Consider the following 26,062-nt stretch of genomic DNA (forward strand, 5'->3'; position numbering starts at 1 on the left):
GTAAAAGTGTAATCCTCTGGTAGCATCAAGTCACCCTGCTGGAAAAGCTGAGGAATGAATAGGTGTGGTTCAGCTGCTTTACTTATGGTTTTCAATGTAAAAGCGTTTTTTCTATTTTGTTTTCTTTTTGATTTACACTTTTATAGCTTCCTTAGCTAGAGAGTAAGCACATTTCACTTAGCATTAGCTATACCGCAATCTGCAGTGAGCAGAAAGCATTAATATATGAATTGTTAGGTTTGGATATCATTCTGGAAGGTAATGAAAAAATACAGCTTCTTCTTAGGGTGTAAGAACAGGATTTTAAGAGAATCTGTTTTACAGCCACATAAATTTCATATTAAAAAGTCATTAAAAAACAGCTTCTATCTTACTCAGTGCTTTCAAAGTCACAAACTAAGTGAATTAGGAAAAATTACCTTTGATTTTTGTTTCTTGCCAACACTCAATTTGAAGTTTATATGCAGCTCCTTAAAGTCATAATTTTTCAGTGATGTCTTTATCACTCATGGCAGTTGTGAAACTGATGTTCATCAAGTAGCTTGATGAAAAGTTTTGCAAATGTCAGTCATCAAAAACTTCAGCAAATGCAGTCTCACATCCATTGAGTGTTTAAATACATGAGGATTAAACTTCCCCCAAAAATTAAGTGAGATCTGTGAAATGCTAGAAAAATAACTGGTAGCACAAGAGACATCTGAGGTTAATAAGAATCTTGACTTTGGTGACAGTGTTTGTAGTACCTGTGTTTGTTTTTGTAGACTATTATGAACTTAACCAGAGGCAAAGGCTTGTTATAGGCACAGTATTTTTCCCCAGAATTGCAACCAATTTCTTTTCTTTATTCCTCAACTGATAACTGTGATGGTAAAAGTGCTCATCACATTGGTGACAGAGTGCTGACAGATGCATGTAAATTCTTTACTGGTCCCAGTCTAATAATGAATGATTATTGACTACAGACTCAAGGGCTTCCTTACCTTGAGAAGGACCTCTGCTTAGATTACTGCACATTTTAACAAAGATTCTTTCCATATTAAAATTCCCATAAATGACACATTTGTTCTGCCACCATGACAAATCTGTAATTTCTTTTTTTGTGTGTTATTATATGTTCAACTTCCTATTCACTACCTTTGATCAGTTGTCTTGCAAAGCTCTTCTTCCTTACCCTGTTACAACAGTGCTAGTCTACACTTCAAATACCACCTAACTACCATGTGTTATGTCCCATGTTCTCCTAAAGAAATTAATTTGATTCATACCAAGACACTGCAGGAAAAACCAGACTGACTACAAACTCTTTAAAAAAGCCCATGAGATACAGCAATGAATCAATTCAAGTGCTTTTACTGCACTTGTGTAAATAAAACATAACAGAATGCTTCACAATAAAAAGCAGCTGCATTCTCAGAGGAAGCAGCAAACGGGCTTGTATTGGGTTTGCATGGCTAGGTGTCAGTAGTGGGGGCAGCTATAGGGGCAGATTCTTCGAGAAGCTGCTAGAAGATTCCCCATATCCCACAGAGCCAACAGGAGCTGGCCCCAAGGCAGATGCACCACTGTCCAAAGTAACATACTTTAGAAGGGGAAAAAGTTACTGTGCAACAGCAGCCAGAGACATGAGGGAAGGACTCATAGTGGAGAAGTTCATGGAGGGCTGTCTCCTGTGGGAGGGACCACACCTTGGAGCAGGGAAAGAGAGTGAGGACATCTCCTGTAGAGGAAGGAGTGGCAGAGATAACGTGTGATGAGCTGACCACAGCTCCCACTACCCTGTCCCGCTGCACTGGCCGGGGAGGGAGGAGTTAGAGAATTCATCAGTGAAGTTGAGCCCAGGAAGAAGGGAGGGCTGAGGGAAAGTGTTTATAAGATTTGGTTTTATTTCTCATTACCCAACTCTAATTTGATGAGTCATACATTAAAACTGATTTCCCCAAGTTGATTCTGTTTTTCCCATGACGGTAATTGGTGAGTGATCTCTCCCTGTCCTCATCCTGTATGAGTCTTTTGTTACATTTGCCTCTCCCCTGTCCAGCTGAGGATGGCAGTCACAGATCAGCTTTGGTGAATTTCCTCCATTAAAGGAGGAATTTATAAACCCTGCCCAGGCATGTGAGGGTAGTGTGGGGAACAACAAAACTCCTCTTAAGCTGACATTTGCAAGGACAGCACAAAGAGCTTACACTGCTAGAATAGCAGCACAAGGCTGAGCAAGGAAAAAGTGGGCCCATTGCTCAGTGGGGCAGCGGATTTACTGACAGTGGATTCAGCCAGTGCTCAGGACTTGACCCATTCTTTGCCTCAGGCTTCACCAACAGTCTATCAGGTCTCTGCACTTGGTGGAGGTATTCAAGGAGAAGGAGAACAAGCAGCTGTGGAGGAGGGTCAAGTCAGGGGTTACTTGAGAGAACTTGACCCAGGCAAGTCCATTAGACTCAATGGGCTGCATCAATGGATGCTGAGACAGCAGATGAAGAGAATGGAGAGCAGCTTGACAGAAAATGAACTGAGAAGAGGAGCTGAGGGACAGATTGATAGGTGTTAAAAAACAGCAGCAAGTTCAGCAGAGGATCACAAAGCTGTTTGGGGCTGGAACACTTTTCCTGTGAAGAGACACAGAAATCTGGGCTTGTTCAGAAGTGGAGATGGATTCAGACACACCTAACATCATATAGCAGTGTGTATGGGAAGGTCACTGAGGAGATGGAATTGGGGTCTTCAAGTGCTGCAGGACAGAAGAGCGAAGACAGTGGACATATTCAACTGAGAGGTAAAAGCAGCAACTTACTCCCCATAAGGGACAGTCACAGGCTGCTCAGAGAGACTGAGCAGTCTCCATCCTTGGAGGTTTTCAAGATCTACCTGGATGAGACCCTAAGAAACCTGGCCTGACCTCAGAGTTGACCCTGCTGTGAGCAAGAAGTTGGACCAGAGACCTCCTCAAGTCCCTCCCGGCCTGAATTATTCTCTGATTCCATGACAAGAAGCAGGAAGAACTGTAAATTTACAATGGCATTTCTAAACTTTAGAACTAATTGGAGATGTAGACAAGTACTTATATAAAAACAAAGTAAGAATTTAAGCCTGTACATAGTGACTGACTTCAGTATGGACTGTGTGGGGAAAATCATGAGAACAGGTCAACAGCAAAAATGAACTTAAAACTTGTTTTATCTTTTAAAATTAGCAGCTAGTATACACATTATAAGATTACCTTGTTCATCTCTGCATCTTCCTGAAAGCTCTTCTTTTGGCACAGAAATGGTTTAGAAATACATTTTTTGATTCTGAGTAGGAGATAAAGCAAAGATTTGGGGCTTGGCACTAAGTTGAAGGGTACTGGAAGAGTTCTCCCTTCTTCAAAGTAAGAAAACCAAAGTTTAGCCCTTGCAAATTTCCATTCTACATCAGCATCATCCTGTAAAACAGAAACATGGCTGTTAATAAACTGTTAATGCCACCTTGACTATTGAAGATGCTCTAGCTAAACCTTATCTTGTGTTTTGAATGTAATTGGCTGAAATAAATTTCAAACAGATCAAGAACTTGTTTATAATCTGTGAAAAGTGAATTTCAGTGAATGGAACTGTTCTTATTAACCCATTAAAATTAAGCAATTACAGAAGAACAAAGTGGATTTGATTTAATCACTGATTACTCCAGAGTGAGTGCTAACAGTCTGCAATACAGGATTTACAGAGACAGACCTCTTTGTAAATACACTGATAAGAACAAAAGCTCTGACTTAAAAGCACACAGTACAATGCCCAAGTAAAAGCTTCATGGCAACACTCAAACTGCATGAAACAATGGGACCTCTGTAAATGGAAAAATCCTGTTAACATAACAAAAATGTACACCTCTCAATAAGACTGATATTTTACTGGTCTCTTCTGTAGCAATTAGTCTATAATCTGGTTTGTGAAGAAGACATAGTATTGGAACTTTAAATTAAAAATTTACTCTGTTAATTAAAACATGACAAAAAAGAGGTGATTCTCATCTAATTCCTTCTACTTGCTGGAATATATAATTAAATCAAATAGGCTATAACCACTGTGGTTTATGTTTAACGTTAATGACAGCCAAAACACTCACTTTATTCCTTCCTGTAAAGTTCAAGATGGCTTCCTGCAGAAAGGACTGACATCATGTTCAAGGACATGACACAATATTGCTGTAGCTTTTTTTAGAAGCTGTTTGTATCCAGTCACCACACTTTTGGAATAACAGCCTAATTTTTATTGCTCTGAACCTGATAGCTTGTTCTGTGGCCTCCTGAGTCAGAAGAATCTGAGCCTCCCTCAAGAATGTACGCTGTTCTTGCTCAAGTTGGACAACACCACTGCCACAAACTAGAGATCAGAACCTGGGATCAAAGTGGTGTCAAATCTGAGTGCTGCTTGTGTCACCGGGGACGGTTGGGATGGCCTAACTTTCTGGGTATCTTCTTCCTTTTTTTCTAAACAATGATAACAATTTAGCCCTTTGTTTTCCATGCATGCAAAGTTCATACTGATTTTCAGTAGCCCTGCTGATTACTCTGTAAAGTTTTGTTCACAGCAGAGGACTAGAGCAACAGTTGTTTAAATAAAAGAATAATACAATGTATTATAGACCTGCTTGCAAGGTCAACACATAGGAAGAACATTCCTGCAGCATAGGGGCATTACTCCCTCTCATTGTTATTACTTAGAAATCGTATTTATGTAATAACCACAAGTGAGGCAAATGAAAGATTCACAGTCACACAATGCAACCCTTCCTCTTCAGGAACATAACACAGTACAACAACACTTTCTTAGTCCAGTCTAGTTCTTAGTATTGCAAGCACATGCAGCTGGGTATTTCCAGGTATTTTATAATACAAATGTACTGAGGAATGGGTATTTTTCCCTATTATATAGGAGAAATAATATGTATTATTTTTCTTAAATAAAATGTCAACAAGAAAATTTTCAGATCTAGACAATTAGCTGTAACAGTAGATGTGGTGATATTTCATAATCAATGGAATTTTTACCTCAATTTCCTGGAATGAACTGTTGATCATTGCAATAAGCATGTTGAGTAAGACAATGACCATGGTAACATTATAGACTCCATAAAGGACATAACCAGTATTTTCAATAAATTTGTGTTTATAATTGATGACAACTGATTTAACTTCTGAGAGTCCAAATATAGCCCAGAACAATGTCTTGAAACTTTCTTCAACACTGAAAGGAGAAATTGAACACATGCATATGTTACTGAAGAAAAGCTGTATATTCTTACTGTTCAAATTGCCAGTTACCATTTTTACACAGTGTACAAACTGTTCCATTATAATGTAGACCTCTACCACAGTGATATTATACAGAAAAAGCAGACTATCTAATTTCATAGGTACAGGCTGTTTCATAATATAAGATTTCTAGTATTTAGGACTGACAATAAAACCATCTGATTCCATTTAGGAATTACATACACATTCTTAAAAGAATATTACAATGATTCACTTGTTAACTACTTTAATCTATATGCTATGCTCTTGATGGTAATGTGAATCTAAATAAAGATAATCAACCTGTAAATATGTTATTTTAATTGCACCATTAGTTCACTTAGAATTAATTATTTTCACCATTAATAGGACTGACATTCTGAAACTGTGAAGAAGACAGGATCTGACTGAAAATCAGCATTTTCCAAAAAATGGGTCTCACAGAGCTTAAACTTCCAGTTGAGTTTTCACTATATCACCAATCCAGGGCAAAGGCAATAAGCCATGGTGTAGGGGATACTGATATATATATATACTATATATATATATACACACATAAAGATAAATCCAAATCTCTGAGGTACTTTTTCCTATCTATCTCCACCTGTTTGAAGACATACTTCCTCTTGCTTTGATGAAGAGATCTCATATCCCCACCTCTAAAAATGCAGATGTAGCATTGCAAAGCAGATTTTGGATTTTATCATGTTATTGTTAAGAAAAAAAGTTACTCCCCCCCCCCCCCCCTAATTCTTAGTTGTGACTTTACTGTTTTGTAGTTTTAGGTACTTTATCTACTGTGTGAAGTAATAATACTGGAAAAAGAAACACTATTTTCCCTCTTAGCCAAGTTTGCTTCCTGGCTGAGTATACTTCGTAACAGCAATAGCTTGAAGATCATGACAGCCAGAAATGAAGCAGGCAAGAGCTGCAGAGCACACAGAAGACTGAGTTTCCATTGAAGTGATTTATCTTAAAATCACAGCTAGAAAGGAGAGGCATGACAAATGTATGCCAAATAACCCCTGAAAGACAGTCAATTCAGAATTTCTATTTTTAGGGTGGAGAGGAAAAAAAAGAGCAGCTAAGGAAATAGTCAAAAAAAAAAAAAAGGAATATATTTTCTCCTCCCAAGATGGACTTGGTTATTGCCATTGGAAACGATAGAGAGGCAGTCCTTAAAAAAGGAATTAGATTTAGGGTTTTTTTTAACCTGTAAGACTATGCAGAATTGTCTGAACTAAATTACAAATGTCTTCTCATGTGTATCACACTGCAGTGATTAGTCTGCTTCAACTATAGATGTCTGCAGCCCATGATGGAGGAACCAGCCTTGCTTCCATGTGCTGCAGGGAGCTGCTACGCTGCACTCTGACTCAAACTCCCTCACAGACAGAATGCTGTCCCACAAGTCCCTAGCCTGTCCTGAAATCCTTGAACAACCCTGGGAGCAAGCCCTGTGCATGGAGTGCTATTACAGATTGCAGTGCCAGATCATCTGACATATGCCCATCTTTGAAGGGGTCTGAGGTACTGTTGTATTTTTAGGAGCATCCTGAGCCTACTGCAGCTCAGGAGGCTTTGCCACAAGGGCGTGTTTCTGTCTCACTGTCCATCGGGATCCCCAGCTCCTTTTCTGCCAAACTGCTTTTCAGCTGGTCAGCCCCAGCTGATACATAGGTTTCTTCTTTCCAAGGGGCAGGATGTGGCATTTCCCCATGTTGAACTTCCCAACGTTCCTGCAGCTCACTTCTCAAGCCTTCAAGGTCCTTTCTGATTGGCATCACAACCAGCTGGTCTATCCACAACTAGCCTATAACTCTTGTTCATCCACACAGGCCTCCTGACACCTCTGCTTGATTTTCTGCCATTGAGATGGACCAATCTTAAGCACTGAAAAGACATTCTTGAAAATCAGTCATCTTCCCTGGTCTGCCCTTCTCTTCAGGGCCATATGCTATGAGATTCTTCCCTGAAAAATGCCGAAGTCTGCTCTCCTCAAGGCTGGGGTTGTGGTCCTGCTATTTGCCTTGTTCAATCTTCTCAAGGAACCTGAACTCTGCAATCTCAGGTTCGACCATCGGCTGCTCCCAACCTGCACATACCCAACCCATTCCTTCCTTCTTTGTAAAAGTCAGGTGTCTCAAAGCTCCTCTCCACATTAGCTTCTTGATTATGTGTCAGGAAGTTATTGTCAATGCCCTCCAGAGACCTCCTGAAATGCTTGTGCCCTGCTGTACTTTCCTTCCAGCAGGTATCAGGGTGGTTAAAAATCCCCAATGAAGACCAGATTCTGCAAGTGTGAGTCTTCTTCCAGTTGTCTGAAGAAGGCCTCATCTGCTTTGTCTTTCTGATCATGCATTCTGTAGCAAACATCCACTACAACATCACCCATGCTGTTCTGCCTTCTTGTCCTGACCTGTAAGCTCACACTGGCTCTTCATCTATCCCTAGGCAAACGTACAGGCATTCTGGCTGCTCTCTCACATAAAGGACAACTATATCACAGCTTCCCAGCCTGTCTTTCCCAATTTACTATGGTATTGTTTGAAATCAGAGCTTGAGTTTCTGATCCTAATATATCCTTTAAACACTAGAACAAGAGAGAAAATGACTATTTAATCCAAGACAAATGTTTAAGAGATGCAAATCTTATAAAACAATTACTAAACTTAATACATACAATGCAAGCAACTGTTTTTTCCATAAAACCAGCCACAATCATCACAGTTTAATCAGTTGTACTTACGTTGTGAATGCTTCATTTTGTTTTGCCCCCAGATAATAGGAATAGAGATTAAACATGCCTATCATGAAAGCCACAAACACCATGATAAATATCACCATGAATTTGAAGATGTCTTTCACAGTTCTGCCAAGTGATATCTGCAGTGGTCCAAAGCTTTCATTAGCTGGTAAGATGTAGGCTATTCTGGAGAAACTTAACACTACTGCAATTGCATACAGGCCTTCAGATATGATCTGAGGATCAGATGGATCCCAGTTTATTCTGGCTAGAAACAAAAGATGAGAATTTCTGTTAGCATTTGAAGATATCTGTACAGATCTATGGAAGCTCTTTTTGGAATCAGCAACTGACAAAACTGGAAGAAACCCTGGGTAATTCAAACAGTGCTAATCACTTATATTTAACCAACTGAATTGAGCCAGGTAGCACTAGAAACATTTCACAGCTCCACTGACTATTGATTAGATCTCCATTGCTTATAAATGTGGGCTGTAAGATCACCGAGGTAAATTTTTGGGAGTTGAATCCAAGCCTGCTAGAGAATTTAAGTAAAATTCACCTTACAGTGTCAATTGAATAAATTAAATTAGAAATATGATTTGGTTTAGCTACCCAAAACAAATTGCTTTGATGTGGGGATCTGGAGTCATTAAATGCTTTCCATAACTCTAAACCTGTGGGAACAATAATTTTTCTCTACTTTTTCTATTTATTTCATCCTTTCTACTCATAGTGAAACAGCTATGGCCCTTTCCTGGCACACACTGGACTCTCATTCCATCACCTGTTCTATCGTCATCTCTATCAATCTCTTCTGTTGAAGCTAATCCACTTGTGTGAATTACTTGAACACCCTTTAGATCGATCAGTGAATGTGACACTGGTCTTTGACAGGGAACACACTCAGCTGCAGAGGACAGAATTCAGGTTCAAACCTGTACTTAAAGAAATATTTATAGAAAAGTGTCAGAGGAAGAATTCTAAAGCAATATCCTCCAGAATACTTCCTTGCTGGAGATTAAGGCACTACCTGATGATGTGGGACACTTCAATTCACTACTGTGCTTCAGGCAAAGAGAAGAGGTTAAGCTGGGATGGGTTCTCTACTCCCAGAATGTTGCTATCCATGTTTACTCTACTGTAAAGCCAGGAAAATAAATGAATACTTTATACTACAATGGCTGCCGTTTGGAAAAATAGTAATTTGAGCTGCTAATTAACACATAACCATTTAATAAAAAGTCAGTTATTTTTACAGCTTTATAATACATTCATACCCAGTGATGCTGAGCATTAGTCAAAACGACCTTACATACATCAGAAAATTATATTCTTCAAGGAAATTACTGAAATGCCAATATTCATGTATCCTGACAAACTAATAAACTACTCTAGTTTTAGGCACAACAAGGCTCAGTTGGTGCATTTTCATTGCCTTATTAGCTGCTGTGTGTTTCTTGCAGGTATATGTATGTTTTGTTTATTGAGCTCCTCACTGGAAAGCCTATTACACACACTATATTCAAATAAGAAAATGTCTGTATGGCAAAAGACTGCACATTTTCACATAAGCAGGCACACCTGTGCTAGCTTTACCTCAGATTTCATGGGTAACTAAGATCAAAGATGGCAGTAAACAGAACTTAATTTTTCCTCATTTGGGCAAAATAGCTTCTAGACACTTCTCATATATTCTAAGCAAGTTTATTAACATTTTTATTTCTTATTGGTAAAGACAGTGGATTGAGAATTATTCAAATAATATAAAAGTCTCTGAGCAAAGGCAAGTATTGGTTATGTTGGCAAAACAGGTTTAAGAAGTTCTTGCATCTCATTGCTTAGTTCTGCCCTTGCACTATAGTACACCATATTTACAGTTGTACCAACACAAGTATCTGCAGGATAGCATTGTGTAACTGAACAGATCAAATGACCTGGGTTACAATAATATTTATAACAGGGGATGACGGTGGGGTTATTTCAATCTTAGATAACTTCAGCACCTGATGTCTAGAGCAGTCCTCAAAGAAATGTATGAGCTGTGAGAACTGTGATCAAATAATAGGGATGAGAAAGAGAAGAAGGGATGGGAATTATGAAGTAATTTATTGTAGAACTAAATTATTGGCAGAAAATCAATTCATCTTCATCAGTTCATCTAAGCAAATCTTAATCATGTACAATTAACTCACCTAAGGTGTAGTATTTTATGTTGGGCTCCAGTGTTGGACTTGTCAGATCTTTCATATTTGCATCAACGAAGTTCTGGGCTCTGGATGCATGCCAAAATGCCATAAACCTTGCTATGAATGATGCTGCAAAAATTGCTAACATACCAAAATCAAGCATATTCCATAACTCAAAAAGATATTCCTTTGGACCCTGAGACCATATTTCTTTACATTCAGACCATATCATGCCTGTATAAGACAGAACAGAGAAAACAGTGTGGTTTTTTATCTTCACATTTATTTGATATTTTATTTCTATAAGGTACGCTCCAAGTTGCAGTTAAATGCAAAACAACTTTAGTCAGTGGGAGTCTGAACACAGACTAAAATCCTTAAACCTGCCAATTCATATACATCCCAATGCTTCTTTCTCATGTGAGTAATAAAAACAATCTTTCATATTACTTTTTTCTTGTACAACTACAAAAGCTCTCAAAAAGAATAATGGGATATGAGTATTACCATCTGTTACAGAGACAAGAGGAGGGGGAAGAGCAGAAATGCTCTGATATGATCATATAGCAGTTCTAGAACTAATAGCAGAACTCACATTTCCTTATTTCCAGAATACCTTGAGTGCAATCTCTTTTACTGCAATTGCAAATACCTGTGAAAAACCATCATGAAAGTATGAATCAGACCTAATGCTTCTTCAACAATGAACAGGTATCTGATTCCTAATAATTTTCCTTTAATAGAATAGAATTTCCTTTAACAGAATACAGAGTACAGTATTAGTTTATGGCATCTTTTTTATTGAGCAAATCCTTGTCCTTTTCAAGATAAAATTTATTTAGTCATGAAACTACATTTATATGATTCTAAAGAGAGACAATAAAAAATGAATTGGAACAATGTCTCTATTTTTTGCACTTATCAAATTGTATGAAGGAACTTCTCATCATTTTCAGATAAGAACAGCAATAATGTTAATTACAGTAACTAAATTCAATGCTACATCTGTATGCATTGAACCATTTTTTTCATAAACCAACTTATGCACAACAGAGAAATAAATAAAAAGATTAAATTAGAAAACTAGAACTTCAAACTGGGAAATTATTATTTACTCTGTTATTATCAGATGAAAACATTGATATTTATAGACTATTTGGAAACCTAAGTGCCATGTTATTCCTATAAAACACAATGATATTATTTTATAGATAGCTTTATGATGAAATAAAGATTGCCAGTTTTCAAAGCTCTAAGAATCAGTTGGCGTAAAAATGGCTCCTATTTCAATTACAGAGAGCTCATAAAAGCAACATATTTTAATTCATAAGCTTTTGAATAGAAACAGATTTCATTTAGCTTGAATTTAACTCTTCCATGTTACTTTCTTAACTAAGAAGCAGATCCCAGATCCTTAAGACATGTGGTCCATTGATATAAATGATATTGGACTTGTAAATAAGAATGAGACAGGTAAAATATTTTTGAGGGTACATGCTTAGGGTCAAGTTCTGATGCTGAATAGTACTATATTACCAAATTGAACAGGTCAGCTCAGAGTACTATTCATAATATTAATTTCATCCCTATTTTGGGAAAAAAATCTACCACTGAATGTTCAGATGCTATATTCTTCTTCCCTTTTGTCAATAACACATCCAGCTACACACTATCAATTTTGCTGGCATACTTGCAAAATAAGAGAAAAAGAAAGAGACAAATGGACACAAAAAACTTGGCTCATGATGTGGAAATCCTTCCCCTTGGGGGCTGACACAGCCTGGCTAAAAACAAAACAGAAAACTCGTAGACACTTTCCTTTGATAGTCATAAAACTGAATATATTCATATTGAAACAATGTAGATTTCACCTAAGTCTCTAACCTGAATGGTTGTGATTAACTAGGCACATGTGAATCCCACTGACATCCAGTAAAAAAAATGAGGCCTGTGTAGGAATGCAGCCAGGTGAATAAACTCCCTTTGTTGCAATTTTTACACATAAAATTAATAGCAAAGGACTAAATTGGATCCAGCTTCATTGAAAACACAGCAAGACAAGTTTAAGTGAAAATTACTTTTTACCTATTACCCAAGAAATAATGAGCATCTCCATCCATGAGAAACACGATGTTTTCATCCTAAATAGCTGTTTTACATTGCCTGTTGTTTCATTCGGTCGAAGTTTGGTGCCATCAAATCTGTCAGCTGCATTCATGACAAGCAGACCAAGAAAAATGGTGAAAGAGGCTGCATGGGCTACAAACTTCATAAATGGTCCACGCATTATCCTCCCCAGCTGCAACAGAGGTTACGAAACACAAGGATATTGTGTTGCCTTCTTCAAAAATGTATAGAAAAGAACAGTAACACAGATAAATATGTATTTCAATAATATACAGGAATGAATATTTGAAAAAAGTTGTTTACAATGATGCCATACTGACAGTCACCTTTAAAAGTTTCTACTCATTTACTGTTTTCAGAGGGAAAATCTACCAGTTTCACCATACATGTTTTTTTAACTCAGTGTTTTGAAATAAATCCGTAATTATTTGGGGGCATCTATGTCTGTTATAGGTAATCAAGAGAAAAATGTATTATAGCTGTTGAATTTCTTACATGCCAGTCATCTTTATATGGCAACAAAGACAATGGAATTTTTATACTAAAAACATTAAATCATCGTGAGAAGTGAATTATGACTAAAGAATTCTGTTTCCTGACTGATGTGATACTCAGCACAATTATTGTGCAGTTTTCCCAACTTATTTTCCCTTTAAAATAAAATTCATGAGGCCTCAAAAGGTAATGTCTATAGTTCTGTATAGGGTCTTCATTTCCTTCCTGACTTTTAATGGATACATCCTCAAATTTGTCATGATGTCATGGATGAGAACAACTTTAAAATGGTTTAGAGTGATACTTAAAAAACTGAAGTTCTATAAAGCTCACACAAGGCTGAACTTCTAGCAATTATTTCTTTTGAGAGTGCCTGTATTACTAATAAAAGTCTCAGCTTGCTCACGTGGTTAGCAGCTGCAGAAAAATACTTTTCAATATTAGATTGAGACAGTATCTCTGCCAAAATTCCCTGGAAAGAATTGAAAGCAAGTGTCATGGATCTCAGCTGAAATATATAACAATCTGTGGTCTGGAAAAGGGAGGGGAAAGCAGAAAGATAAGTTATTTGTATTCATATTTTTGCTACACTTGTTTCAATATCATTGTCAGATTTTTTCTGACTTTACAGTCAGCTTTTACAGAAACACAGTATAAGAGGATGCAGCCAAGGATGGGGTTCTAAGGTCTCAAATACAGATAACAGTTAAGAGAACTAGACAAATGTAAAAAGAAGATACTGTTAAAGGAACACTGTCAAGGTTAGCAGGCACAAAATTTTATCTTCTTTCTCTATTTTATTATTTTGCAAACCTGTGCCATTCATTAGTTTTCTCACTCAATAAGAACTAATTTCTCTTTTGTTAGATAAAACATTCCATCAGCCTCATAAGATTAACTTCGACAACCAATTATTTTGCTTGAACCACAAAAAGAACACGTAACCATCATGGGGAAAGATTTTATTTCAAGCTAGGAAAGAACAGTCATAAACAACACACAATAAAGCAGAGCTGAAAAATTATAAAGTACCTTGACAGTGTCCTTTTAAATGCATTATTCTTGTGTTCACAAATGAAGATGGGTTAGGAGACAAGATGCCAGAAAGAGACATACCCAGAAAAGAAGAAAGATACTGAAGAAGGTAATGTTAATACATGCCTTGATCAAAAAATAGAAGATTTAAAAGACTGAACTACTAGTGCCCTCCCACCCCTCAGAAGAGACAAAAATAATTTTTTTACATACATGTACTAAAATCTCCCTGGAAGTAGGATTGACTATGGTTGAACTGATAACACAAATGCTGGAAGCTGTTATGACGTTGCCATGTAACAGTGATCCAATAAAATCTTTAATGACATTTAAAATTCCCAGTCTCCTTACAGAGAAGGATACATCAGAAAGTACGAATCAGGGAAATTAAAAACAACATGTAAAGACAAGGCCATAACCTTGCAAGTTTGGAATCTTCTATAAGCTAGAGTCCCTCCTTAATACACTTTCACTGTGCATTTTGACATAATAAATTTCCTCCCATTTCACAGACCAAGGCATGCAGATCAAGACATGGTCTTCTAAATGCTCAGAATCTCATTCAATAATTTAAGTGGGTTTTGGTTTTGTTTTGTTTGTTTTTTTCTGGTTTCTGATCCTTTGCGCTATAGTCTTTGGTTTGCTACAGAGTTTTGGAGAGTATTTTGTAGGCTGGTTTGGTTTAGGGCAAGATATACACTAGTTATATTGTGGATACTTCAACATGTATCTGCCTGTATGTAGGGTCACCTGAAATCACTGAGGACTGTTTATGTAACACACTTGTCACAAAGGAGAAAAGGCCTGATAACAAAAAAGAGAAAATACTTTTACTTTCTTAGGAAAAGCATTTCCTAGCTCCTCATATACTGGACATAACATTCAATTTCTTTTCCTCTACCACAATGTGAAAGAGAAATACGCATAACCCTCAGAACATGCTTCTAGAAAGCATGTAGGAATGTACCAAGTTATTTATTTAGAAACGCCAACCCAGGTGGCTGGGAACAGTGACTCAGTTTTAAATCAGATCCTTCATCTTCACCAGGGACTGAGTTATTTATGAATTCATAAAACTAAAATTCCAAACTCTATTATTAATTACAGCTGAACATCATAGATATTACAGATTCTTGGAGATAACTGAAAAGTGTTTTTACTCTTTCAAAATGTCATGTAACAAAATAGTATTCTAGAGGTTTGGGGTTAATTATGTCAGTTGTTACACTGAATTACCATTAGAAATGCAGAGCAAACAGGTCACAAAACTTTGAAGTGCCTCCATGTGGATTGCTGGCTGAAACCCAAAGAAGAAGCAATTTTAATTCCTTTCAGCATCCGACTCTAGTGAATTCCTGTCAAAGCAACAGGATTTTGTTCACATAGTTCTATGAATTTTATTTCAGATATGAAATTCTCAATTCAGTATCTGTGGTCCAAGCTCAAGTTACCATTTTCCTAAACATAAAACTGGTCACCTATATAGGTAACTGACAGAGATGCTGCAAATATCGTAAAGATATTTTTGCCTTTCTCAGAGCCATGGCATCAGAATATAAAGAAATGGGTCACAATAACTCCACTGCAAGCTGTAATTTTCCCCACAGATACTGTATTTTCACTCTTCTGTCACTGTGCCCTACAGTGCCGAACCTGGAAAAACAATGGGTACTTTATCTCAGTAGGAGAGGAGATTTATAAAATTCTATCTATTCACACACAGAATAGACTCTGCTGATACAGACCGTGTTCCATATTGGAGCCATCCTACCCTGAAATCAAAGAGTGAACATTTTTGTCTTCAAAAAAAGCAAAATTTGAGGTATGAGTGAAGCACAAGGTAAGAACTGGGAACTAGTGGAAAAAGGTGGCTTAGGTTTTGTATTTGCAAAACGTAATGAAACAAAAAGCATTCAACATATATATCACAATGAGACAATTAAATAGCGACAAAGGAAGTGGAACCTTAAAGGATGTCCTTTGAACCTTGACTTTAAAAAGGTACTCTGGAATAGCTTTCTTCAGAACGCACAATGGTTCAAAACTACTTTAAGATACTATAAATCATTGGGAAAAGGAAAATGACAAATAGAAAGTCACTGCTAGAACTGAAAAGCAATTACTGAAGCACGTTCAATCTCGAGGTATGTTGTAAGACAAAAGCATTCATAAAAATCCTAGTCACTATACACAGAAGTGAAAACTATATAACCAATTTTTATTGTCCAGACTGAAATAAATGAAAAGCATGTCAAAACAAAAAAGGCCCACCTTTCCCCTCTCAGAGAACAATAAAAAACAAACAAAACCAAAACAACACAAAGGCCTCAGTCCTCCCTTTCAACCTTCCTCTTCCCTCGGAATCACCGCATGTGTACAGGATTCAGCCTACTAAAACCATGGATGCTATACTGTAACCCATTGAATAAACCCTACATGATCCCTTTTGTTCTCTCTAGTATTTTCTCAAGGGAATTTTCCATCAGTGTCCATCTGAAATGGATTGTGACCAAATAAAACAGAGAATCAACATAAAGTTCAGAGAGGTCAGAGACTGTAATACATCTTCAGTGGAAAGGTTTTCCATACTTCATATACCATTCGAAACAGACACAGTGGTAGCATCCAAATACAGGCTGTGCATTCATTAGAAATGGAGGCAAGGGAGGCTGTTACTGCTTTAAAAACCTCCTGATTATAAGTATTAGCACTGTCTTGACAAGTCAGCAGTTAAATTGATGATGATTGTTCCAACTTCTGGCATTCACATTTCAGTGACTTTTATCTATTAATTTTTAACAATAAAAAATAAAATTGCCTTTGAGGTAACTGGAATCAACCCACAGCCTGAACTTAGCCTATCTCTGAATCAATGGGAAATGATCCTTTGCATCTGCCTGCTACAGCAACAATGAAATAAAGAATGGTTTCACTCTGTTTCTGAAGTACAATTTCTACAATGCAACTCTTGCTCAGCCATTGTAATTTAATTTAATATACACATCCTTTATCTGTCTTAATTACAATTGTCCTAACATGCACTCTTGAAGCCACTCCATTAAAATAACATGTTTCTACAGTATTAAGTAATTTATAACCATGCTTTAACTTTGCCAGACTGGAATCTACATACAGATGATACAGGGGTTAATAAAAGGCCATTACAAGATTTCACAGACTGACCTTACTGCAAGGAGCAATCCAGTAAGCCATGGAAAGGAAGGGCAGTCCTATCGCAACAGCAAGAACAACCAGGAACTTCACTGCCATGGTCTGCTGCCGTAGACCTGACAAATTCTCGTACCAGATTGAAAGAAGCTGTTGCTGGCAGTTTGGATGTGCTACAAACTGTAACAAAGAAAAGGAGCACAGAAAAAGTATTGATTTCCAAAAATCTTTTATTAAAATAACACCTATATGAAGTACATTAAGAATGCTGGAATAGCAACAACTCAGGCTCATAGTTAGAGGAGCACTAACAAGGTATAAGAAAAAGTTTTTTGATGAGCATAATCTCAGCATGCAGGCATGTGCTATCAGGAACAGTAAATCCTTTAATTAAATATCTATTATTTTAATGACCTTGTGTTCCATCACAAACTGTTACTTTCCATCTAAGGTTAATTAAACATAAACTTTATCTGGGCAAAATCTAGTGTTATAGGCTACCAAAACACAAACATTTAATAATAGCATAATTTAATATCACTATCATGATATGTATGTTTGGTCAACAAAATTGCTTACTTTTTTAACTTCGTACTTAATGGCGAGTTTTAAGCGGCTAAGGCTGGGGCGACCGTGTTCTCCATTATTATGGCTCATCTCTACATCACCATTCAAAATAGCTTCCACTTCTTCTGTATTTCTGCACAAATCAAGGAGTCCAACTACAAAATCCTTGCATTGCATAGACAATTTCTTGTAATCATTCTAGAAAAGAAAAGAAGAAAGAAAATAACTTCTTGTTTTGACCTAACATGAGAGAAATAGTTCTACATCCCAGCTACACATCTGTAAGCATCAGTAGTTTGTTTGCATCTGGTTATGTTTTGGGTTTTTTTGTCTGGTAGATTAACAGCACTTTGGTATCAGACATCTGCTCCCTTTGAACATTCAAAGAGTAGGATTTGCCTCACCTTGGTTACCTTAGACATCTACATTATCAACTTTTACAGACAATTTACTTCTCGAGACTTGCTTTAGAGCCAATTGCAAGTTAAAAAAAAACCCAAACAAACACTTTCAGAAATATAGTAGGACATCCTTTAATGACTATTTCAAGTTTTGAGTCACTGTTTTCCAAAAGGCATAAATCAACCAGAAGATAATTTTGATCACTGCAATCCACAGATCACCAACCACCCCTTACTTGCAGCTGTGTTTGGGTCATAAAAGATTAACATAGCTAGACAGACAGAAGTCAGGTGGCTATAGATATAGATGGATATCTAAAGCTAAAAACTCTGTACAAGCATACTGCCCCTGGCCTAGACCTTGCAGGAGACTTACTTATATGTGTCAACAACATCTTAAAAAGGTGAAACTGCTGTAGAATTTTTCCTAAAGAATAAAAATAAAACCCTCCAAATCACCCCACACCATACAGGACTGCTTATGTAGTGTCTGTTTTATGTTCAAAGTATCTTTCTGGGAATCCTTTTATTATAGTGACACATTTTCCCCTCTTACGATCTGTTCTTCATAGCATTCCCTCTTCTCCCACTCTTAGTCTCTATTTAGTCCCTTCTTTTTAATTACTTTCTTCATGCAGGAATGGAAGATGCACACCCTGGAAGATAAACCATTATTTTGAGTATATAGAATATCCTAATTTATTTGCTGAGGCTATGCTTCATGCATGTTTCTGCTTTATTACCCACAAGACCACAATACAAGTTTATTACTTTAATATATTAAAGGATTGCATCCAAGTTTTACATTTCACTTTACTTAGATGCAAACATTCACACAGACAAATAGTTATAGACACTATTGTATATCTACATAAAAGTGCTGGAGATTTATTTTTTTAATACTGTAATGTAAGCAAGATAGCTTGGATCTGTTATACAAGAGAAAGGAACTTTAATTTCTCTACAAAGACAAGTTAAATAGTAAAACTAACTATTTCATGACATGCTACATATTTTCAATGTGTTATTTATTTTCCCTCTCTTCAGAAGAGTAATAAGAAAGATTAACCAAAATACAGACTTCCTGGCACTACAGAAAGACATTTTTGAGAGTAATATATCATCTTCTGTTTGGCTTTCATCCTTATAGCAGCAGCTAAGGTAAGATTCAGTATTCAGTCATCTTAATACATAAATGTCCTCTTTAAAATGAAATGAAAAGTAGCTATTTAAGGTTCACAGACAAAAGGAAAAACTGTGCATAAGAGTCAACTTATGCACCCTTGTACAATTAGGTATCATGAACTGTTCCAAACTGATATCTGACAGACCCTTGAACCTCGAATGAAAAAAGGAGTATTTTTCAATAAATTTAGGAACAAAATAATTTGGCCTTCAGAAATAACTCTTAAAAAACAGTGTAATATATTTGTAATATACTGATGTGTGCATATTTTCTGGTAGGACATATTTGTATATGCACACTCACACACACTCTTCATCAGTATTTCCCATTTCAGGTGACTCTCAGTGAAGTCCAAAACTACTTTGGGTAGTCGCAAAAGAAAAATCATATACAATTCGTTCTAATGAGGAATATGGTTTTTTTCTGAGTGTAATCCTGTTTACCAGAACGACATGAACAGGTAATTTTAGAAATGCCGGATACCCCCACTCACAGCAGAATTACCCCTTCTGAATTTAGGTTTGTACATAGTATCATATATATATTAGCAGCCAGTAAATTAATTCATAAACTCCACTCACTTATTTTCTCATTTGCAAATGCACTAAAACAGCCTCCCCTCCTGCGAAATACTGCCATAGCTGGGTTGAGTGGTGGTAGCTGAGCTGAAATGTCCTCACTGGGCAGGTTACAGCAAATGAGCTTTGGGGAGCTGAGGGCTGCCCAGCACCACATCTCCACCACAGCCACAGCACAGCATCTCTGTCACCTAGCAGAGTCACCTGAAGGCAGCTCACGGCCCTGCTCCAGTTCACAGGTCACTGTCTTCAGACATACTCCTTATGAAGAATTTACCCTTCCAGGGAAGGTTATAGATGACAGATGGGATGATAATATCTTAAACCGCTACAGGAAGATTTGTCAGGGTCTGAACATTAGTCAGGGAGCTCTATCTGGGCAACTTTGGTTCTAAGAAATCAAGTGTGTTAACTTGCAGAGACTGCTGCACTGGCTGCCTTTTGCCCTTTGTCTCCTTGGTCCACTTCAGTATGTAGTGACAGCAAAAATTACTAATACACTCTGTCACACATGCACAGAAAGTTCCACTTCTCCCACAGTCTCCCATGTCTCTCACCATTAATGTGGGTCAAGGGAAAATGGGAATTTCTCTGGCTTAACTTAGTTTTGAAAATGGCCAAATACACACAATTAATTCCACAAGTTTTCCTTCACTGCAAATTGAAACTTAATGAATTAAAAAAGCAGTCCTGGGAGACTTGGAAAGGAAGTTTACAACTGAAGTATAGTTGGAGGCTCTAAAAAGAATCAGGCTTTAATTCTGCAATACAGCACGTGTGTGACAACATGCATGTGGCAACATTGGTTCAGGGCTCTTCAGCAGTTTAGGAAAAAAACAGTTTTGCCAAATTTTGCTGCACCAAAGATGAAGGGAGAGCACAGGCTGCTCCCACCCTGCAAAAGGAAGGTGATGTTTTGGGGTTAGCACTGTGGGGGATGAGGAACCAGGGGAGCTAGGTGCTGGTGGCAGAGGAATGACAGGAGGGGTGGGGGTGATAGTGGCTGCTACCGAGTAGGGTCACCTGCCCTTTGTGGTAGGAGCAGGCACAGACTGTCTTGGTGTCCCAGGTAAGGGAACAAGCAGGCCATGGTCGCTCAGCTGACCATGATTTGTCTCACCTCTGACCATATGTGAGCAGGAGAGCATGGCCAGGAGAGCAGGAGAGCATCAGCATGGCTGTTTCTCCCAGAAGAAAGGGGCCTTCTCTATGTAGTCTCCTGTGACCCATCACAACCTCCTGCTGTCCCCAGACTGCCTGGGATGAAAAGGCTCTCAGGACAGAAGCTGATACTGAACGTCACAGATGAGATGGAGCATGCTCCAGACCATGCCCTGGCCCTGCTTAATGAATTGCAGGGGGCCAAGACCAGAAACACAGATACTGCTATTCAAGGATTTAGGATTTCAAACTGCATTTTAAGTGGGACCTGAATGTTGGATTTAGGCATCTTAGTAGGTAGATAAACATATTATTTCCCTTATACAGGTGGCCCTTACTCCTGCAGTGCCTCAGTTCTTCTCCAAAAGATGATGTTACATTTTCTTTAAGAGAGCTGTCAATACCTTTAGGGAAGGGATCTGATTTCTGTAATGGGAGTTGTACAAATGAAAACAAATAGGAAGTCAGCTTTGAGCTGATAAATTGGCATTTTGCTTCTCATCAGAAAAGCAAACTCAGAGGACCTTATTAGAGGCATTAACTTGCAGCAAACAGTGACATATCTACACTTAATTTGAAAACACATTTTCCATTCCACCCCATTAAACAATAAAACTGCTGCCATTATAGCTGCAGAGGACTTTGTACTAAACACGAATCTTTTATCCATTTTGAATAGTGCTGGGCCACAGCTGTTCCTCTCAAAACTCTAGGCCACATCTCTGCAGGACAACATTTGTCAGATATCATCTGCATCCTTATGGACATAGTAGAGATATTAACCCTAGGGCAGGCAAACAATTTAGATGACAAAAAATATGAGAACAATCCCCCAAAATAAAAATATTCTGTATAATATCAAACCTGTAAAGCTGCACATTTAGTCATGTCAAAGAGATAAAATACTGAAGATCTCAGAATTACTCAGAAAGCCTGAATTAGCTGTTTGTTTGGTACAGTATTCTTACACTCCGCTTGACACATCTGTCCAGTTAGTTTTCCTGCAGAAGTCATCTTCTAGTTTTTTGTTCTTACTTCTAATAAAAAATGATCTTCCACCATACTTGTAAAAACTGTATCTGAAATCAAGTGCAGCAGGTGTGTAACACTAAATGACACCATTACAGAGGGCTGAGGCAAAGAAAGGAGTTTATTCCAGAGAACAGTGGTTTCTACTGATTATAGCATCTCCTATTTTACGTGAATCATAGTTTCACGGTCAGTGTTATCTCTAACATTAAGTGATGGTGTAATACAGGAGAGAGGAGTAATTTATAAGATAGTCAGGAAACAACCAACATCACAGTTGAACATTAACCCTTTCCATTCCCTCTGAGGAAGACCTGTGATTTACATGTTCCACTGGCTGCAGGCACCCATTAGGAAGCTCCCCTGCAGACAAATACCCCATCAACACTATATAATAGGTGACTTAAATGGTGTGTTATCACAAAGCTCAATTTTCATTTAAGTAAGGTTTGAAATACTTTAAATGCTGAGGCCAACCCTAGGTGGAGCTAAATTTTGCGTGTCCAGCTAACTTATGCACTAAAAATATACTTGATTACACTAACACTTGTAACACATTTTTATGAAAACCACAGTTTCATGCATGACCACATTATCCAGATAACTGCAGGAAACTCAGGAAATAAAGTAAGAGTAATAATTTTCAGATAAATTGCTGCAAGCAGGGATCTGAGCCTGCAGGAGCACAAACAAGCCCAGACTCAGTAAACACGATAGTATTTGTATTCTGCAACTTGCTTGCACAGCCTTTATAATGTCTACACTGAACCTAAGACAGGTATTTCCCACTCAAGCCCCCAGACTGTATAGATATTGTCAAAGTTATCACTTATCAATAGCGTAAATGTCAGCTCTCATCAATGCACATAGAAACATGCTCCATGGTCATTAATATTTTTCCAGAACCACCACATGATTTTAGTACCTACAAAAACGTTCCCTAAAGACCTTATGTTGCCAGTCAGCTGCTCCTGGTGAAACCTCAAATTAACGGAGAGTTAAATTTTCATGTTGCCTTGTGTTCCTTCTCCCGATTGCTCCTATTCACCTTCACTCCATTTATTTCTACAATGCTGAGTATGTACATCCTCAGCACAGCTTGGCTGATTAACATCCAGCAATATGGAGCTGCTCTGTCTCTTGTGTAGCCTCCTCTTTCTGTTGAGGGACAGTACCTCAAAATCTCTGTTGTAATTCATTATACAATGCTAAGAAGTACAGCTCTAATTTGAAAGAAGGCAACTGAGACAAGAGAGGAACTAAAAACCCAAAAGTCGTTCAGGAAGGGCCTCCTCATGACTCTGAAAGGCAGGCTATGTAAGTTTGCTCTCGGAATGAGCCCACCTCTTCTCACCTGCATGCTCTATTCCTGCGCTGGAGGGACCAGGGACAAATACTGCACTCCCAGCTCATCTCACCAATTGTATGCTGCAGCACACATTTGAAGGACACTTCTTGCTGACTGTTCCAGATGATGATTTTAGCTTGTGTTGCTTCGACTGTGGTAAACGGAGCTACAGAGTCCCTACAAATCAGACATGCTATTTATCTCACCATAGCTGTGAACTTAAAAGGCTGCATTTATGGTATATGAAAAATGTTTTTCTCTTTTGTTCTAAATTTACTCTCTTTAAAGTTAATCAAGTCCTTTTGTTCACATCTTCAGCAGCTGCTAAAGAGAAAAAACCAAGAATATGTGGTTTAAATAGTCTTCTCTGAACTGTACATGCAAGCAGTGGATGGAATCTCAGTCCACTTAAGTCCTAAGGGTTTCTGCTGGGAACTTCATGGGCAGACATTAATCTGCTGTACTAATGAAATGCTCTTCCCAGCATTTTATCTTACTGACAAAAATTGTCCTCTGCTCCTATTCTGGCTGTTCAGCTGCTGGCTTTAAGGTCGCCTTACACATTCCACCTCCTTCTTTTCCCTCTCCAAGAAATATTTCAGCCTTGTATAACAGATTGGTGCCACAACAAAGGTGCACCTCTGAGCATGAGACAGGAATAATTAATCCTGAAATGCAGCATCTCAGCTTAGGTTTGTCTGTCAGAGTGGTTCATGGCCTTGTGAACTGTACGTCTGCTAAGAATACTAACATTAAATATCGATCACAATGACTTCAAACTCTTCCTAACTCAATTTGGAAATTATTCTGTCACTGCTTTGGAGGTGGTCTGATCTCCTCCTGGTGAAGTCAACGTATCTCGCTTTGTTACAGGAGTACCATATACTAGCATCAGCTTCCAACAGTGTGCCATAAGGAAAACCCAGCCCAATGGATTTTAGCTAACTTAAGTCAGTTTAAGCACTGTCAATGTTAGCACAAGGCCTGGCTTTGCATTTTATGAGAGCAAAAAGCTTACATTCTTACTGTCTTAACAGAAATAAACTGTGGTAAACACTTTTGTAGGCTGTGCACCATTGTATCTACATAATAATAATGCAGCCCCAAAGAACACTCATCCCAAAGAACGCTCATGTTTCAAGGATCTAAGGGGCCTTGAATCTCTGAGTCTCAACTATTTTTTTTTCTTCAAATTATGCACATGTGAAACATCAACCATTCCATATAATCCTGAAGAAGTCGTTAACTTCACCAAATTCACAAACAACTAAGTACAAATAGGTAAAAGGCAGATGGAGTAGAAATAACAGAGAAAATCAGCACATTAAAGAAGGAACAGAAGGACACTATTTACAGTCATTTTTGTGAATAAATAAAAAACATTGCAAAGAGAAAACTTTCAGTCTAACTATGAGAAAATAACAAGAATGCACAATAGTTGAACAGAACTGTGCAATTTGTCTTGCACCAGTAACCACACTGTACCACTTCAGTCTCCTCTTTCTCCTGTCCTAAGCCGTCTTCACCCATGGGTTTGAAGGGCTTCCTTTACTATTCTGCCTGATGAGAAGTGGAAAATGAGTTCACTCATACATTCTACATAAGCAGCATGAATTACAATAAGCACAGAGGAATAAGACATTCCCAAAGGTTGAAATTTTCCATTCATTGAACAATTATATATTTTACAATGTTATACTCTGATTTATGAAGATGATGCTGATCTCTTTCTGCTCAAGGAATGGGAGAAAGAGCTTTGATTGAATTTTCCAATTCTGTTTATGTCAGAATCAGCATCCTTCTACGTACCTTAAACTCTTTCTCAATGTTGGCAAGCACGGCCAGCTCATTGCTGAGCTCTAAGGCAGTCATTACAGGGTCTTCACTGGACAAAGACAGATAAGCAGGGCTGGCCAGACCTTTGTAGGCATTGATTCTGGATCTTGAATGGCTGAAAGAGTCATGTTTTTGTTTCTGATTGCATTCACTGCACTTGCAGAAATAGTCATGTGGCCTATCGATCCGAGCTCCTTTTCTCAGCAGAGTGTGGACAATCTCATACTCATGGCAATGAGCGGCCAGAATGATCGGTGTAACATCGTGGGAAAACCGTGTCCCATCTTCATCATATGCATAAAAGTCATCGTGTTGGAGCTCTGACTGGCTAGGACTCAACGTAAGCCTCTTGCCTTCAGCAAATGCGGGATGGTTTAGGATGGCTTCCACTATTCGGACATAACCTTTGCTAATAGCCAAAAGCAAGGCATCCCCAACGCGAGACAGGTTCTCCTTCTTCAGCAGAAGCTCTGTGATCTCCAGGTGCTCATTGGCAACTGCCAGCTGCAAGGCATTCTGCCCCATGTAGTCCACACAATTCACATTGAGTGAGGGACATTCTTCCAGCATTTTACGAATCACTGGGATATTCCCATATTCTGCTGCGTCCAAAAAGCGCTCTTCCTCCAGAGAAAGACTTGTTGAGTGGTCATTAAACATATAGGCTGGCCCTCGACTGGCCTGCCTTCTCCCCTTCTCCCGGAGAATGGTCTGTCTTCGCAGTGCTAGTCTGTTCTCGTTGCCTCGCCTATGTAGAAATAGGGAAATGATTAGTTCTGTTTTATGCAAGGGTATATTTGTTTAAAGTAATAATTAAGACAAATATTTTAATCATTTATCTGCTCTAAATTTTTAATGCTGCCAAAAGACCAGAAACTCTGACTTTGATTCATTTTGTAACCACCGTCAGTGCACAGCCCTGGAATG

At 38.1% G+C, this 26,062-nt stretch overlaps 1 protein-coding gene across 1 annotated transcript in view; it reads right to left on the reverse strand.

Moving 5' to 3' along the window:
• TRPC6 (transient receptor potential cation channel subfamily C member 6) overlaps positions 1–25,810 on the reverse strand; it is a 35,741-nt gene extending 9,931 nt beyond the window's left edge. Inside the window, exons 1-8 of the mRNA XM_031049590.2 lie at positions 25,109–25,810; positions 17,609–17,794; positions 17,045–17,209; positions 12,290–12,503; positions 10,211–10,438; positions 8,019–8,283; positions 5,027–5,222; positions 3,218–3,421 (exon numbers count right to left, since the gene is read on the reverse strand). Coding sequence (XP_030905450.1) covers positions 3,218–3,421; positions 5,027–5,222; positions 8,019–8,283; positions 10,211–10,438; positions 12,290–12,503; positions 17,045–17,209; positions 17,609–17,794; positions 25,109–25,795 — 2,145 coding nt within the window. The 5' untranslated portion in view covers positions 25,796–25,810. The remainder of the gene's footprint in view (positions 1–3,217; positions 3,422–5,026; positions 5,223–8,018; positions 8,284–10,210; positions 10,439–12,289; positions 12,504–17,044; positions 17,210–17,608; positions 17,795–25,108) is intronic.
• Between the last annotated feature and the right edge of the window lie 252 nt (positions 25,811–26,062).

The sequence above is a fragment of the Melopsittacus undulatus genome, chromosome 2, assembly GCF_012275295.1.
Source record: "Melopsittacus undulatus isolate bMelUnd1 chromosome 2, bMelUnd1.mat.Z, whole genome shotgun sequence".
NCBI lineage: Eukaryota > Metazoa > Chordata > Aves > Psittaciformes > Psittaculidae > Melopsittacus > Melopsittacus undulatus.